Source organism: Juglans microcarpa x Juglans regia, chromosome 8D (genome assembly GCF_004785595.1).
Source record: "Juglans microcarpa x Juglans regia isolate MS1-56 chromosome 8D, Jm3101_v1.0, whole genome shotgun sequence".
Taxonomy (NCBI): Eukaryota; Viridiplantae; Streptophyta; class Magnoliopsida; order Fagales; family Juglandaceae; genus Juglans; species Juglans microcarpa x Juglans regia.
Genome location: NC_054608.1, coordinates 30,466,055 through 30,483,135, shown reverse-complemented (window position 1 = coordinate 30,483,135; position 17,081 = coordinate 30,466,055). Strand labels below are relative to the sequence as shown.

The 17,081-nt window shown below is 35.0% G+C and overlaps 2 protein-coding genes across 12 annotated transcripts; one reads left to right on the top strand and one right to left on the bottom strand.

Moving 5' to 3' along the window:
- Positions 1-551: 551 nt before the first annotated feature.
- LOC121241976 lies at positions 552-9,032 on the bottom strand. 11 transcript variants are annotated; one of them, XM_041139841.1, is made up of 11 exons: positions 8,332-9,031; positions 7,414-7,671; positions 6,152-6,394; positions 5,806-5,958; positions 4,091-5,493; positions 3,379-3,469; positions 3,194-3,282; positions 2,996-3,121; positions 2,725-2,831; positions 1,624-1,781; positions 552-859 (listed from the first exon to the last, which is right to left on the bottom strand). In XM_041139841.1, the coding sequence occupies exons 1-11, from the start codon at positions 8,770-8,772 to the stop codon at positions 620-622; spliced, it is 3,309 nt and encodes a 1,102-aa protein (XP_040995775.1). In that variant the 5' UTR covers positions 8,773-9,031; the 3' UTR covers positions 552-619. The 11 variants fall into 11 exon arrangements, 7 of the variants coding, with proteins under 7 accessions (XP_040995775.1, XP_040995776.1, XP_040995777.1 ...); XM_041139842.1 differs by having other exon boundaries at positions 3,194-3,275; positions 3,390-3,469; XR_005935859.1 differs by having other exon boundaries at positions 738-859; positions 1,535-1,781; positions 8,332-9,032.
- A 4,788-nt stretch (positions 9,033-13,820) lies between these two features.
- On the top strand, positions 13,821-15,346 carry LOC121241918. Its single transcript, XM_041139776.1, has 3 exons — positions 13,821-13,927; positions 14,873-15,182; positions 15,293-15,346. Exons 1-3 carry the CDS (start codon positions 13,885-13,887, stop codon positions 15,294-15,296), a joined length of 357 nt encoding a protein of 118 aa, XP_040995710.1. The 5' UTR covers positions 13,821-13,884; the 3' UTR covers positions 15,297-15,346.
- Positions 15,347-17,081: the final 1,735 nt, after the last annotated feature.

The window sequence follows — 17,081 nt, the reverse complement described above, 5'->3', positions numbered from 1 at the left end:
CATACACAATCTATGCCAACTGAAAACACAATATGCAACTTTGAGAGAAATATAATGCCACCTTTAATTGAATTCTCATAACAGTGAGATCTCATCTTCTTGTCGTTACAAACTAAAATCAAACCCGGCGGTCAAGCCTCGATACATTTATCTTACAACACTAAAATCGAATCCATTGATATACAACGACAACGCATAGTTCTAATTCTCGATGGTACAAGTATGACAAGTCTAGTCTCATAGACAATAATTTCAGTGAGCAATAAGCACAAGAATTAAGTTACACATGAAATCAAAGCCAAATCTTTATCGAAGACACAGAATTTTTACTTTACAATTTCCTAGATGGAAATATGAGAAAAATCAGGACAAGCCGAAGGAAAAATATCAATTTCCTTTGATGTTGTGTACTGTACAACATTTATGCATAATTTACTGCTAAAAGAATACAAATCAAAGAATGCAAACCAAAGCTATTGACTCACCTCGCTTACAGCTGCTAAACAAACTATATACGGAAATGAGAAGGAAAAACAAAATTGAAGGCTAGATAAAAATAAAAATAATAATAATAATGAAATGAATAGAAAACAAACAAAACATAAGAAACAAAAAGGCTTCATGGTATACATCTTACATGCAAAGGAGACAATGATGTTCCTGCATGGATTGCCTTCACCAATGCCACAAAATTGAGCAGACTCTCTATGGAGAACCACCTGAGCTTCCATGTTACAGAGCTTGGACCTGTCTTTTCATAATTGCTAGCTGACTTGCCAGCTTTGGCAGAGGGGAAGAACTCTGATGCATCACGCTTAAGAGCTAATGTCACACACAGCCTCTCTCTAGCCTCAATGACCTAAAAATGAGGTTCAGATGTGAACTAAAATATTCTCCACGCCTCCAATGACTTCAAGAAGAGAAGAAGAACAGGGAAAAAAAACTGTACGAAGTAATAAACCAATGAAACAAGGAAAACAGCTACTAAAATTAAAAAACGATCTCTATGTTCGTGACTAGCAAGGTATACGTGAACCTTTGGCTACCATCTATGTACACATCATCATTCGATTGAATGCTCAACAAGATATTAACGAGAAAGAGAGGACTAACAATGATCATAATAATCCCCTATAACATGCTGTCATCAGCAAAATGAAGAACATAAATGTCAAACTAGAAATTGGGAAAGAAAGGCAACAATCTTATCAGATATCAATTGCAGTATTGCAATTTATAAACCTGGAACATGCATATAACTGTAGGCAAAATAGAAACAGTACTGGACATAAATTAGAGCTCTTGCTAGTTATCAATTAAGGATTATGACATCGTTATCCTACTGGAGACCAAACAATACATTAACTATGAAGTGAAGTCAATAGAACATGTCATGTTTCATCGATAGAAACACACACCCATACACATAAAACACCACAATACACCTACAAAACCAGAATTGCAGTAATAGAATCATGATAAAGAAAAGAAAGATCACGCCTCTTATCAATTGAGGTGGATGTGATGTATATACCTAGGAAGTTATAAAGGTGGGCAAAATCTTTTTTCGATAAGATCAACGTAGACAATCTTGAAGAAGCATTGGTAAATTCAATAAGTTACCATCTCAGATAAGTCGACAATGGAGCAACATGAATCGAGTGAGAAATATGGGGGCCAAGATGAATCCACCGAAAGGGAGCTGAAGTGCACAAGGTCTTCAACACACACAAGCATATGCATTCCCATCACAAATAGTGATCTTGAAAGCCATATATCCTCTGTCACATGTTAAGAGCAAGTACCAAAATGAAAAATGTATAGTCATGCAAAACAAATCATAAAAGCATAAATTCTTTAACAGATATCCATGACTTCTTTAAAAAGTAGGATGTAGACTAAAAAATAAGAGTTGTGCACTAGTCCCTCAAGCTTGAGTTTAAAAGGAACATGTGGGTTTCTTTATTTTGTCCAAGAAATATCTGTTCCTCCACATTTGCGCACTCATGAGAAGTATATATAACAAGTGAACTGCCAAACAATTTTGTTGATGGTATACTGATCCAAGGGGTATCCAGTCCAAAATAATGGCAAAATCTTATCTGTCCTACAAATTTCTCGCTAATTCCTGAATCTGAATAGATATTGGATACAAGCATCCAAACAATACTTCTTGATCATCAGCATGAGCTGTCTTTAATCTATCCATGAAAACAAACAACAGCTATGGATATAGACAGTCTAGAGAATCATCGCATAAAATTTGCTACAATTGTAACCATCAACTTTATGGATTATGCAAGTTTTTTCAAGCCCATTATAATTAAGGTCACCCACTTTGCATGGAGTTGAGCAATCCCATCCAGATCAGAATTTCATTTCCTCATCGGCTGAAAGAAAAAGGGTCAAGTTTGTTTTTATGGAAAAGGCTACCATATACAATCACAGAGGCCATTGAGACAACTATGGTGTCATGGGAAACAAAAAATATCCCAAAACAATTGTGACTTAAGCCCAATCAATAATGAGTACTAAATATTATCTATTATTTCAAAAATATTTACAAGACTCTTCATTGTTTGTTTTTCAAAATCCTTCCTGTTATGTTCAATCAGTTTTTCGTGAATCACTAAAAAATTTTTCTTCCAATGGAAGTGAGCTATCAAATTATCCTCAGGTACATCAGATAAAAATGATAACCAGGTGAACTAGTGAGAAGTATACCTCCATTGTGGTTGCACCAGAATAGCACCATAGAATATTGGTATAAGTTCACTTTTGAACCTCCACAAATTTGTTTCTCAAACAACTCAACCTGAACCTGCTCCAAACTGCCATTTAAATTTCCAAAACCAGTCTATCATAACAAAGAAAAGGAAAAATGCATATATAACCTACAGATTTTGAAGCTAAAAAAATATAGCATAGAAATAGGACAGAGGCTCACAATAATGCTAAAGCAATTTCTAAAACAATGTTGTGGGCCATAAATCACCTTTGTAAAGAACAGTTATCATTTGCCACAGAAGAATCCAAAACTTTGAAGGTACTAATTAATTGCCTTGACTTTTCGATGCTTCTAGTTATAAACAGGTACTCTGAATCCCTGTCAATGTACAACCTAACAAAAAAAAAAACCGTTTTACGAGAATGACAGCTTCTATGATTATAAAAAGAACCAGAAATCACTAACCTCACAACCTGAAGTCCGAGACCAACTGACACCTCTGTAATATCTTCAACTTTGTGGCAACCTGCTAAACTTATGATAGTTCCTGCAATAAGCCCAGCATTCATTAGGCTGAAAAATCAACAAAAGAAAGTTCCCAATTGATCAGCATTAACTGCAAAATCAATTAAAGTTACACCTCTTGCAATCATATCCTGACCTGATTGATCACCTGCGACACCAATGAACAGAACATACAACTTGTTTTCACTGCTAAGCACCAGACCCACCTCTCTGCATCTGGAACAATTGATATAAATTAAACATCAGAACGAGAACTTGTGTCTATAAATTTTTTAAAATCTCTGGATATTGTTAGGTTCATTGAGGAGTCAAATAGAATGAATACAAATAAGAAGTATATATAACCTTCTGAGCGACAATATCTTAGAGAACTTAATCCAAGTATAGAAGAATAAGAGAGCAGATATATCAATTTTTTTAAATATAGTTTAGAGATTCCAAAGCTCAAAATGCAGCTGTATCTCACTGATTTTAGAGCGTAAGAGAGTTCTTGGGTGAAAACATAGAACTGGATATCTCCCCATGGAGTACATAAATAACAGGGGTGATTCATGGCATCAATTGCAAAATTCATAAGATAAAATCCATCTACTTATACCACTGAAGCAAAGAGTAGACTCATCCATAAATATAACATAAACAGAAAGAAGAAAAATTAGTAGCTACTCAACCAAAGAAATTCATGATGATATTAACTGCCAAATTTATGCAGAGACGTATATTTCTAGTCATAAGCACATACTGTGTGCATTCATATATACATTCAGCTAAGGCTAGCCAAGTAAAAGAAAAAATAGTACGTATTGTACATTCATTTTTCTACATATAAATATTCACCTCTCTCTATACTTGGATTGAGGAACAAGTACACAATCACAATGCATATACTGCTGACAAGTTTCATGCATGCTGGGATCTGCAATATTTGTATTGAAATAGTTCTCAACAAAACCATCATCCCCAAGTGATGAGCACCTAGACCCAGGGAATTTATGAGCATCATCCATTGGTGGGGTTACAATTGCATTTGTCCAAGTCTGTTCAGCTCCATGAATATCCAAATTGCCATTAGATTTAAAAAACGACTCTTTCTTGCTAACCACATTTTTCTCCCCTTCTAGTGGTATCACTCTTTTCTTTGATTTCCTTTTGCCTTTTCTCTTCTCCAAATAATCAGCCTCTTGGTTGTAAATTTGAGAAAGTCCATCATCTAGAGTAGCAGCAGTAGGAAAATCATTGTTGTGTGAATGGTGGAACTGTTCTGAATTTGGAGATTTCTGCATTCTGGAGGTTTGGTCATCACATGAATAAGATATACCATTTTCTCTTACATGAGGAATTTCATGTCTTTGGTCAAAATCCTTATCCTCAAAATCAATTGAAGATGAGTGCTCTTCAATATTCCTAAGATAAGATTCATTCAGTGACTTATCAACTGCAGATATTGATTTACAGAAATCATCATCATTACAGCTGGTATTACTATCCGATGATGCCACCGAATAAGAATCTGCGGATAGCTGCAAAATTTCCTTGACTAAGGTGTGGCGACGATGAAGAATGCCCTCTTGATAATGAGGGGGAGATCCAGGGTAAGCAGAAGACGAATGAGACGCTGATATATCATCAATGGCTGATAATGGTGATATGATGACATTTTCAACCACCCCATGAGCACCTTGGATGGCAAAAATATCAGAGTGGGAACTTGTAAATTGCTGATGCTCCTCTTTCAGATCAATTCCCCCAGCCAGAAAAACCCCACCACCATTCCCCAGTGAACTAACTTGGGTAAAGTATTGATTAGCAGGCAAAACAATAGACATATCTGCTAAGGAGTTATCAGATTCTAAAATATTTGTACCACTATCATCTCCAGAAGCTAGAACAGAGTCAGAGACATATCTCGAACTATCGCCAAGATACCTTTTACTTGACCTTTTTTTTGTATAATTCTCCTTTTCATTATGCATTGTTTTCGCAGTAGGTTTAGTTATTTCCACAAAATTCTCAGAAGCATGATCCATCCACACCCTAAACTCACGTAACCAAAGAATGGAACGCTCTTTCTTCATGAGTTCAACCCTATTCATCAAATCAGCAATTTCAGCTTCAGCATCAGACAGAACACTCTCCTCTCTGCTTCGAATCTCAGCATCACATGACACCGACTCTGGGTCAGAATACATACACGTGTTCTCTTCTTCATTCTCAAGAAAAACAAGACGGGATGCCTTTCTCTGTTGAACATAACACCATTAGATGACTGCCTAAATTAATACTAATAAAGAAGCATAAGCAGCATACCAGTACAGAGTACCAAAAATTAAAAACAAAAAAAAACTACATGATTTTAAAAGGGATTGCACACAAAACATTTCAGATGTTGGCAAATGCACTTTCTCCCACTGAACTTCTCCAATGGAGCAGAAAAGCAGGGTCAAGCGTCACATTAATTTTTATATTAAAGAAGCAAATATTGGGCCTTGAACCTAGATCATAAAACTCAATTATTGATTTCCATAGCCCTATTAATTTTAATAAATGCATACCCTCTTTTGGTTAATGTTCCGCCCCTCTTCTTTAGCTTCATCTTTTGCAGGAGAATAAAAGCCAAAGGTGGCAGGTCGCTTCTGCCTGCTGGCAATAATAATTTGCCGTTGCCAGTACTCTCTGTTGCTCATGTGCTTGTCATCTAACTTCAACTAATCAGCATACAACAGAAAAGGGAAAGAGATTGTGAGTTTAGTAGGGGAATGAAATTGAGAAAGAAATCATGAAATGCTTGCTACAAATATTATGATTAGTTAATTCAACTGCACACAACAATGGAGTATATCATAATTTCAGGAAAAGAACAAAATGTCACAAAAGGAAAATATTTAAACCATGCCTTACTTTATCTAGATGAGTAAAATAGCTGAATACTTGCGCTCTATACCATCTGGCACAACATAATGGATTTCCTTCCAACCATAAGCTTCGTAGAGATGGAAGGCACACAAGGAAATCTATCTCTGAAAAATTGGAAATAATGTTGTAGGAAACATCAAGCCCTTCGAGTGACTTCAAATTCTCAATTCCATGCAACGTGGTTAGAGCATTGTTCCTCAAAACAAGTTTACCAATACGACAGGAGACCTGCACAGTCCGACATCATTGGTACATGGTTCCAGAGCTAATTCCTAAATTAAAACTTAAAAACAAATGGCAAAGTAGTTGGCACTCACGCTAAAGATTGATGCATTCCATTCAATATCGGTAGTTTTCCAAAAACAATTATTGATAAACCCAGATGAGTAAAACAATATCCGACATGGGAAATTATTAGCATTTCAAGATAAACTTTACTAATCTAATATGACAGTATTTTGGTTTCACGTCATGCATAAAAAAAGTTGGAAAATCTTTAAATGTGTGAGCAGAACATCTTTAATATTACCAAGCTAGCATGTACAATTATGTGGCATGCGGAACTTTTCCTCCAAACACAGCTCAAACTACCAATGGGCTAGTAATACCGACATAATACACAAATACCAAGTTTAAGTCACGAAATGCTCCTCGTCTCCATTGACAAACCACAAGTTTAGTAAAATGTACAGTGCTCTATTAAGCATGATCCTGCATCTATGATTGACTACTTAAAAACTACTATGATATGCGATGTAATAATTAATACCTAAAGAGTTCTAAAAAGCCATGCAACCAATAAAGAACACCAGAAAGGTTCCATCCTCAAAACTACAAGAAGCCAAATTTAGTTCAAGCTCCACATGCTATGCAAGCAAATCCTAGAGTTTGAACATTTATACAGTCTGAATAAGCTTTTTATTTTCTTTTTCTTTTTGTTTTACTTTTTCTTTTTAAACAGTCTAAATTTCCAGATAAATCAAGCACGGGTTGTCCACAAGTGTGTTTTCCATATGCAACTATAATCACAAATAACTCATTGAAACTAATATTGAAAACTAAACACTCAAGATGAGTACTTGTAGGCTGGAGCTCCTTGTAAACTCTGTACAATATACACAAAAACATACACATGGCACTAGAGCTCTCTGACCAAGAATCTTACAGGGAACAAGTTGAAGAATGGACCGAGAAATGTACTACTAGGCTAATTATATTAACACAAGTCAAATGCTTCAAGTAAATACCTCCCTGAAGTATGAAATTGATCTAAGGTTATTAAAACCAAGATCCAGGTGCTTCAATTTGGCACACTTGCGAAGGTTATCCACTTTTGCAAACTTGTTGCGGCTAAGATCAAGAGTTTCAACAGCAGGAAGAAGTTGCAAAGACTCGTCCATTAGAACCAGGCCATTACATGCACACGAAACAAAGGACAACCGGTTCCATAGGGGAGAGCCTTTTATCTCAGCAATTCTACTAGCAAAAATATGCCGTAGAGCATCCTAAATTATACGCAATGTCAAAGAAAAAAGCAATTAGCTCCAGTAGCAGACCGAGTGATCATACCATTGAATTCACATATCACCCAAAAGAAGAAAAAAAATATGTAAAATTCAAAAAGAGAAATTTATATTTCAGAAGTACAAAACTATAAAGTAAATTGATAGTACTAAATTCGAGAACCATAAGTGCTTCGTAACATCTCTTGAAAGATAAAAATAAAAACACTAAAAATTTCAGAACTTCATACTTCTTTTACTTTACAGGACCAGAAAGCAAAATAGGTGTAAAAAAATAAAAATTCCATTCGAGTTATGTATGCATCACATTATTGCGATTGGATGTTGAACTGAATTGAGTTGAATTGAGATAAAATATTATTATAATATTATTTTTTAATATTATTATTATTTTAAAATTTAAAAAAATTAAATTATTTATTATATTTTATATTGAGATTTAAAAAAATTATAACGATAAGTATAGATTCTAAACGAAGCTTTTCCGTCCACCAAACTCAAGCATTTCTAAAGAATTCTGGTATGCTACATAACAATTCTAGTTCCCAAATCCAAATTCAAAATCCCATTGTGTCTTTGAATTTTCCATTCCCTTAGCATCTAAGCAATTAAGCAGATAAATAAACAAACAAACAAGCTCACCGTGGAATTGTAGCATATGATATTTTCCAAGGTGTGCCTCAACTCTAACAACCCTCGGGCCGCGGTGGTGGACAAATCACAGCCTCTGAGCTCCAGAACCTTAAGCCTACCGAAGGGGCGCAACGACAGCGGCGTGGGGTCCCGAGACGGCGGTGGGAGAGTGGAGACTACCTTAAGCGAGGGCAGAAGGCGGAGAATCCGGCGGAGCTGCTCTAGCGCGCGGTAGTCTCCGAGGTCCGACACGTAGGCGCGGAGGTAGTCCACGGGCGTACCGGCGAGCAGGCTCTCCAGCTCTTTCAGCGCCTCTAGCCGCGACTGCACGTAGTGCAAGCCCGCCGGGTTGAGCTTCAGCACGACGGAAACTTCAAGCAGCGGACCGGTCTGCCCCTCGATGAATTCCACCAACTTCTCCAGGTACCGATCCCCGGTAACAATCGCCATTCCTTAGGGGCGGTCTTTTCTCGAAGAATTACGGTTTCTATTGACAACAATACATAAAGCAATCTCCGGTCAGAGTATAAGTACATCAATGTATCCGCATAGGTATGAATGGGAGAGGGAGAGAGAGAGTCAGGAAGGTAGGAAGTTTCAGAGAGAGAAAGCGAAGGGGGGTTTGGGAGGGATTGGGGAGAGAGAAACGGCCATGGCTCTCGCGTCGAGTGACAGAAAGAGAGACGGAGTATAATGATTCGCATTATGCTTTGTCGTTTTGGAAAACGTGATTTTTAAACAAATAATTATATATAATATAATAATACATGTATATATGAAGAAGAGACCTTACGGAGGGACACCTGGCATGCATGCAGTACTGCATGGTTCTGGCAAGACCGCTGGCTCGGCTCCTCCGCGGCTCTGCTGGTTCTCTCATGCATCGGTCCACGTCATCTTGGGAATTTTCCTAAAATCTAGTCGTGAATTATTTATGGATAATCTTTTCAAAATTAACGAATGTATTAAATATTATTTATCTATAAATACATTATTTATGTCTTTGTTAATATTTTATATTTCACATATAGAAATGATGCACAAGTTGCACAATCTTTTTAAAAAAATTAATAAATCTAAAATTTATACTAAAAAGTTATTTTTTTAATAATAAATCTCATTTCGTTTAAAATGAGTAAATATCACACATTCATTTTGTAAAAAAGTAAATAAATATAATATCTACATAAAAAATTTAATATTTTAATAATAGACTCTACTCTTTTTCAAAAAGAATGTGTAGTACTTGCAAAACTTATAAATATATCTATTATTACTTGTCTATAAATGTAATATTTATGTATTTGTTAATATTTTATATAAAAATTTTATGTACAGTCATTTTTATGTACTCTTTATATATTTTAATTAAAATAATTAAATATATCTAAAATATATATAAAAAATTATTTTTTTAATAACAAATCTCACTTTTTTTCAAATGAATTCCGCGAAACTTACGTAGCATTCATTACTTATATGCTATATGTTGTTTCAATTGCATGAATTTGACGCTTTAGATTGCCATAGGCAAATCCAATTCTCAAGAAAGTACTAGAAATAGAGTAACACTATACTTATCAAAAAAGTGTCTCGATAAGTGTATTTTATTTTTTTATTTTTTTTATATTTTTATGTATTTTTTAAATCATCATAAAAATTTTAAAAAAATAAAAAATTTTCAACACCATTAAAACATACTTCATTAATCATTAAATAAAAATAAAAAAATAAAAATTACTTCGAAACACTTTTTCGATGAGTTTAACATTTTGAAATAATATGATCCGCATAGGATTATATTGGTGGAGAAATAAGAACTAATTGCTAATTAAGGAAAACATTGTGCTCACATAACATGTTTATTGAAATTTTTTTATTTATTTTTACTTAATAATTAAGTAAATATTTTTAAATAAATATATGTTTTTTTATTTTTAAAAAATATTTAAATAAAAAAAAAAGATTTGCAGTGTTCGATAAAGAATTTCAATAAAAATCGTAGCAACACGTGACCCATCTCTATAAGTGGTACCCTTTTTTTTTTTTTTTTTTTTTTTTTTTTTTTTTTTTTTTTGAAGCTGCCCAAATCAATATCATTTGGAGTATTCTGTGCAGAGCTTCTTGCGTGCGTTTTTGCAGCAAATGTACAAAGAACGAAGTATGGAATTGGAAAATAATAAAAATCCTTCAACGTCAAGGACCATTTTTTGTGTGTGGAAATTGACATATGAGGCTTCCATTAATGTTTTTTCCCGATTTCCACAAAACAGCATAAATTCTTAAGGGATGCTTCGGAAATAAAATTAGATGACAACTTTAAAAATAGTAATGAGATAGTTTGTAAAGAAAATTCTATCTATTATTCTCACACTGTTAGAATATTTTAAATATGGGCTTCATTTGATTGCACATTTTATAAAACGGGTTAGACATATATATAGCTCACAATGATATTTTGTTTTAACCCACTAAGTTGAGTGATCATTTGGGTTTTGTTACACCTTAGTAATATAGGATTATATCCTATTTATATTGTGGTATAATTACGTATGTAGGCCTGGAAAATCAAGGGTCTTGATTATGGAATTTTTATAGACCTATATTAATTTGAGTCTTTAATGGGTGGACTCCATTAGTTTTCCTTTATAAGAGGCTAGGTCCCTCCTCCTCTCCATATGTCCATTGGCTTGCCCCATTGATAGCTGATAATTTGTGAGGAGCAAGGAGGAGAAGATCTACCTATATGCATTCTGCAAACATGGCTTCCGCAGGTATTTTTTTCACCATTTTCGTTTTCAGCATTGCTATCTTAGATTTTGATTTCTAGCATGTATTTTCATGTATTTTTACATTTGGTATCAGAGCCTCCATGCTAGAATTAGAATCTCTCGTTAAGAATGCAGATTTTGTTGTTCTGTTTTCGGTTTTATTTTCTGTTTCCGCAGGTTTTATTTGCTGTAAATCTTCAATCTGGTTGGGTTTTTATTTTCTCTTCATTGTTTCCGCAACTTTACTGTTATGGTTTCACCATTTATATTTTTGTTTTAATTTTCGAAACCAATTTTGGGCAAGAAAATCGTATTTCATAATCGATTGATCAAACTCATATCAAGATCGGTTTTTGGAATGCTATTTACTTGTTTTAGATGTGTTTAATCGATGCTTAGTTTTGATTTTGAGTTTTTACAAAACTAGGGTTAATACCCATTTCAAAATTTGATTAATCTTCCTTAAATATAGATACCCATTGTTTTAAAACATCATATATGTGTTTTTCGGGCACTATATATTGTTTCCCCTAAATTAATTTTAGTTTTTGATCAAAGAATTGCAAGAAATTGAGAAAACCCGTTTAAAAACCCGTAGACCCGTTTCGCAGACCCGCGACCCGCTTGCTGACCCGGCTGGAGGTTGAAGATGAATTCACCTCCAGCCAGATCGTTACCCACGCGCAGCAGTAGGCGCATGCGGCGCGTGTAGCACAGTAAACAATGTTTTTTCTGGTTTTCTTTTTCCAGTATTTATGTACTCGCCCTAGTATATCTATATATATTTTTTGAAAATTTTTTGTAACATCATAAGACACTGTTTTATATTTTTGAATATTATTTACACATTTTTCTGTGGGCTACAGTGTACTGAATATTATAATATTTTTTGTGGTGAATAGTCGGTATCTTATATGATCTGTGCATATGTGTACTCTCTCTCTCAACATGTTTAAGATGCATGTTAATTTTGTGACTTGTTATAAGTATTTTGTGTATATATGCTTTCAAAATTCATATTTAATTTTAGACATATCTATTGTCTTATACGTTTGATCTATTCACACTGTTTTAGTATCACAATCACATTTGAATTCTAACTTTGATTGTATCAAGTTGATGATTATTATTATCATTTTGTGATTGTAATTCATGGGCATTCAGATTATCCTTATTTTTCCTTTAAATAAAATTTTTGAAATATTCGTGGGTGGTAGCCGCCAAAGTGGCACACTCATTGATATTTAAAAAAAAAAAAAAAAAGGATATCTTTGTTTTTCCTAATTTATTGCACATAATATCTTGCCCAAAGGTGTTATTGTGTGTGACATTTTAGAAAATGGTGTAAATTAGTTAATGAGATTACATTAGTCTAGAAATTTCCTTCTGCCTAAAGGTGATGGTATTTTGAAACTGATGTGATTTTATTAATTAGTTTTGTGATATGTTTTAAGAGTACCTTATAGCATGTTGTTTAGTCAGCCCAAAGGTGACTTTACAATGATGCACCAAGGCTCTTACCGTAATGAAGCTCATATGGTTCCGAGCTTAATTATGGATTGTCTAATTAATAGCTCATATTAATTAGAAAGATTTGATATCATCTATTGACTGCATGCTATCTATTTGGATGATAATTAAATGAAATGTACTATTTCATGTTTCCACAGTTTTGAGTGCCTCCTCTATTTCAAGTCAATTATCTGCTATTGAAACTTTGACTGGGAATAATTATGTGAGATGGAAACGAGACGTAGAAATTGCTCTTGGTCTTTTGGGATTGGATTTTGCCCTGGAAGACGAACTTTCGAAACCTACTGATAAGAGCACTGCTGAATATGTGGCTGAATATCAAAAGTGGGATAGAGCAAACAGACTTTGTTTAAAGATCATCAAACGTTCTATATCAGATTCCATTATGGGAGCTATTCCTGACAATGATAGTGCTAAGAAATTTTTGGATGCCATAGGACAAAGGTTTGTTGAATCCGATAAAGCTGAAACTGGAGACCTGATGGATAGACTGATGAGTATGAAATATGATGGTTCTAGTGGAGTTAGGGAGTACATTATGAAAATGATACATATATCCTCTAAGCTAGAAGCCCTCAAAATTCCCATTGCTGAGCCTTTTCTTGTTTATCATGTTCTTAATAGTCTTCCTAGCCAATTTAATCAGCTAAAGGTAGCTTACAATGCTCAGCGAGATAAATGGGATTTAAATGATTTGATAGTAGTATGTGCCCAAGAGGAGTGTAGGATGCGTCGTGAGACTGTTGAAACTGTGCAATTAGCTTTTCAACCACAACAAAACAAGGGGTCCTTTCATAATCATAAGTCCAAGTTCCATAAGGGAAATAAGTCACATCGAAATCAGCACAGTAAAAGGTTTGAAGGTCAGACTTCTGGTGGTCCTAAAGAAAGTATGAAGAAAAATGATCAATATAAGTTTTGTAAGAAGAAGGGTCATTGGCAAAAGGATTGTTTTAAATTTAAAACTTGGTTGGAGAAGAAGAAGAAGAACTCGGCAGGTACCTCCTTGGCCTTAGTCTGTTTTGAGTCTTCTTTAGTAGATGTGCCTTTAAATTCTTGGTGGATAGACTCAGGTGCTAGTATTCATATTGCGAATTCCTTGCAGGGGTTCGTAAGCAAACGGAAGCCAAGTGAGAATGAATTGAGCTTATGTGTAGGGAATGGAGTTCAAGTGAAGTTCGAGTTTATAGGAGTAGTAAAGTTATCTTTGGAGTCTGGTTTTTCTCTTGTTTTGGAGAACACATTTTTTGTACCGTCAATGAGACGGAATTTGATTTCTATATCAAAACTTGATGAATCTGGTTTTTCTTTGAAGTTTGGCAATGGAAAAGTTGAATTGTTCTATGATTCTCGTTTGGTTGGAAATGGTCTTTTGTGTGATGGTTTATATAGAATGTCTTTGGCTTCTTTTGGTGAAGTTTCTTGTGTTACCAATGTAGCGAAGAAAAGGTCTTTAATCCGTGAATCATCTTCTATGTTGTGGCATAAGAGATTAGGACATATTTCAAAAGAAAGAATGGAGAGATTGGTAAAAGTTGAGATACTTCCCTCTCTTGATTTTTCAGATTTTAACACATGTGTGGACTGTATAAGAGGAAAGTTGATTAAATCCACAAGAAAGGGCTCTACTAGGAGTGACGGTATTTTGGACTTAATACATACCGACATTAGTGGACCTTTATCTTCTACCATATGTGGGAATAAGTACTTCATAACTTTTATTGATGATTTCTCACGCTATGGATATGTTTACCTGATTAATGATAAATCTCTAGCTCTTGAGAAATTTAAGATATTCAAAATGGAAGTAGAAAATCAATGTGGGAAAAGTATTAAAGTTGTAAGATCTGACCGAGGCGGCGAGTATTATGGGAAATATGATGAGTCTGGTCAAAATATGGGCGATTTTGCAAAATTTTTACAAGGGTGTGGAATAGTGCCTCAATACACCATGCCAGGAACACCTGAGCAGAATGGTGTCTCTGAAAGACGAAATCGAACTCTAAAGGACATGGTTAGGAGTATGATGAGCAGAACAAATTTGCCAGAATATCTATGGGGTGAAGCTTTGAAAACTGCTATGTATATTTTAAACAGGGTTCCTAGTAAAGCTGTTTCAAAAACTCCTTTTGAATTGTGGACAGGCCGTAAGCCTAGTTTGGCTCATTTCAGAGTTTGGGGGTGTCCAGCTGAGATTAGGATTTATAATCCGCTTGAAAAGAAACTAGACCCAAAATCTGCTCCTGGTTATTTTATTGGGTACCCAGATAGATCAAAAGGATATAAGTTCTATTGTCCTAATCGTGGCACCAGAATTGTTGAGTCCATTACTGCAAAATTTTTGGAAAATGATGTTGGTGTCAGTGGGAGTTCTGTATTGAAGGAGTTATTTGCTGATCCTAATCCAGTTGTTGTTCCAGTTCCCGTTGTACAGGAAAGAGCTGTTTCTCTGCCAATTGAGATTGTTAGTGAAGAACCTGAACAACAAGAAGAAATTCCAACAATAGTAGAGTCATTTTCTGAGCCACAAGTCAGAAGATCTCAAAGAGAAAGAAGGTCTGCATTGCCTAATGATTACATTGTCTATTTGTTAGAAAGTGATTTTAATATTGGACATGTAGTTGATCCTGTTACTTTTGAGCAAGCCTTGACATGTCTTGAGTCAGATAAGTGGTTTAGTGCTATGGAAGATGAAATGAATTCTATGGAAAAGAATAGAGTTTGGGAACTTGTTGAACTTCCTCCAGATGCTAAAGCCATTGACAACAAATGGATTTTTAAAAGTAAATTAGACTCAAAAGGGAATGTTGAACGAAAGAAGGCAAGATTAGTTGCAAAAGGGTTCACTCAGCGGGAAGGCATTGACTATAATGAAACATTTTCACCAGTTTCGTCTAAAGATTCTTTTAGAATTATCCTGGCACTTGTGGCACACTATGATTTGGAGCTTCATCAGATGGATGTAAAGACAGCATTTTTGAATGGAGATCTTTATGAAGATGTTTATATGAGACAACCTGAAGGTTTTGTTGAGAAGGGAAAAGAGAACTTGGTTTGTAAGTTAAATAAATCCTTATATGGCCTGAAGCAAGCATCTCGACAGTGGTATTTAAAGTTTGATGAGGTTGTAACTTCACTTGGTTTTGTTGAAAATGCAGTGGACCAGTGTATATATCGCAAGACCAGTGGGAGAAACTTTATTTTTCTTATTCTGTACGTAGATGACATTTTGCTTGCCAGCAGTGACTTGGGATTACTTCATGAAACAAAGAAAATGTTATCTGCTAATTTTGAGATGAAAGATCTGGGAGAAGCTTCTTTTGTGCTTGGCATTGAAATATGTCGTGATAGAGCTCGTGGTTTGTTGGGACTTTCTCAGAAAGCTTATATACGACGTGTACTGCAAAGATTTGAAATGCATAATTGTGCACCAGGTGATGTACCCATCATAAAATGAGATAAGTTTAACAAAACTCAATGTCCCAGAAATGAACTTGAAAGGGAATCTGTAAAGAACATACCATATGCTAGTGCTGTGGGGAGTTTGATGTATGCTCAAGTTTGCACTAGACCAGATATTGCCTATGCAGTTAGTGTTCTTAGTAGGTTTCAGTCGAATCCAGGGCAAGAGCATTGGAAAGCAGCTAAGAAAGTTATGAGATACTTGAAGAAAACTGAAGGTTACATGCTCACATTCCAGCGTTCAAATCACCTTGAGGTGGTAGGCTACTCTGATTCTGATTTTGCTGGATGTCAAGATGATTTAAAATCGACCTCAGGTTATGTTTTTATGCTTGCTGGGGGTGCTATTTCTTGGAAGAGTGTTAAGCAAACTCTGGTGGCATCTTCTACTATGCAAGCTGAATTTGTGGCGTGTTATGGAGCTACTATCCAAGCTGTTTGGTTAAGGAACTTTATTTCTGAACTGAAAGTTGTTGATTCCATCTCGAGGCCAATTACTATTTATTGTGATAATAGTGCAGCAGTATTCTTTTCAAAGAATAATAAAAGTTCTAGTGGATCCAAGCACATTGACATCAAGTATTTGGTGGTCAGAGATAGAGTTAAAGAAGGGCAGACAAAGATAGAGCAAATTAATACAGAGGCGATGATTGCAGATCCTTTGACTAAGGGACTCGCTCCTAAAGTTTTTAAAACACATGTTACTAATATGGGTATTGTGGAAACTTTTGATGTTTTTGGTTAGTGGGAGTTACTTATGTAAAAGGAACTACGTTTTGGCTTGATCCATTTACAGGGTACGTAGGCAACCCATTTGTTTTAGGGTGCAGCCCTTTTCCAATAAAAATAAATCTCCCCTATTCATATACTATTTTTTGAGCATGCATTTGGCTTATGTCTTTTATTATAATATCATTATGATCTCGAGATATATAGGCAAAAGACATAAGATGAGTCTCTTTTAGAGACATATGGCTTCATTTTGAAGCATTA

What these genes read in the sequence shown, in the direction of transcription:
- LOC121241976 (XM_041139841.1), bottom strand. Translation starts at nt 8,772, where the DNA reads ATGGCGATTGTTACCGGGGATCGGTACCTGGAGAAGTTGGTGGAATTC. An exon ending in TCATATGCTACAATTCCACG is followed by an intron (nt 7,672 to 8,331) that starts GTGAGCTTGTTT and finishes CGTATAATTTAG; the next exon opens with GATGCTCTACGGCATATTTT. An exon ending in ATTTTACTCATCTAGATAAA is followed by an intron (nt 5,959 to 6,151) that starts GTAAGGCATGGT and finishes TATGCTGATTAG; the next exon opens with TTGAAGTTAGATGACAAGCA.
- LOC121241918 (XM_041139776.1), top strand. Translation starts at nt 13,885, where the DNA reads ATGAGACGGAATTTGATTTCTATATCAAAACTTGATGAATCTG. An exon ending in ATCAAAACTTGATGAATCTG is followed by an intron (nt 13,928 to 14,872) that starts GTTTTTCTTTGA and finishes AATCTGCTCCTG; the next exon opens with GTTATTTTATTGGGTACCCA.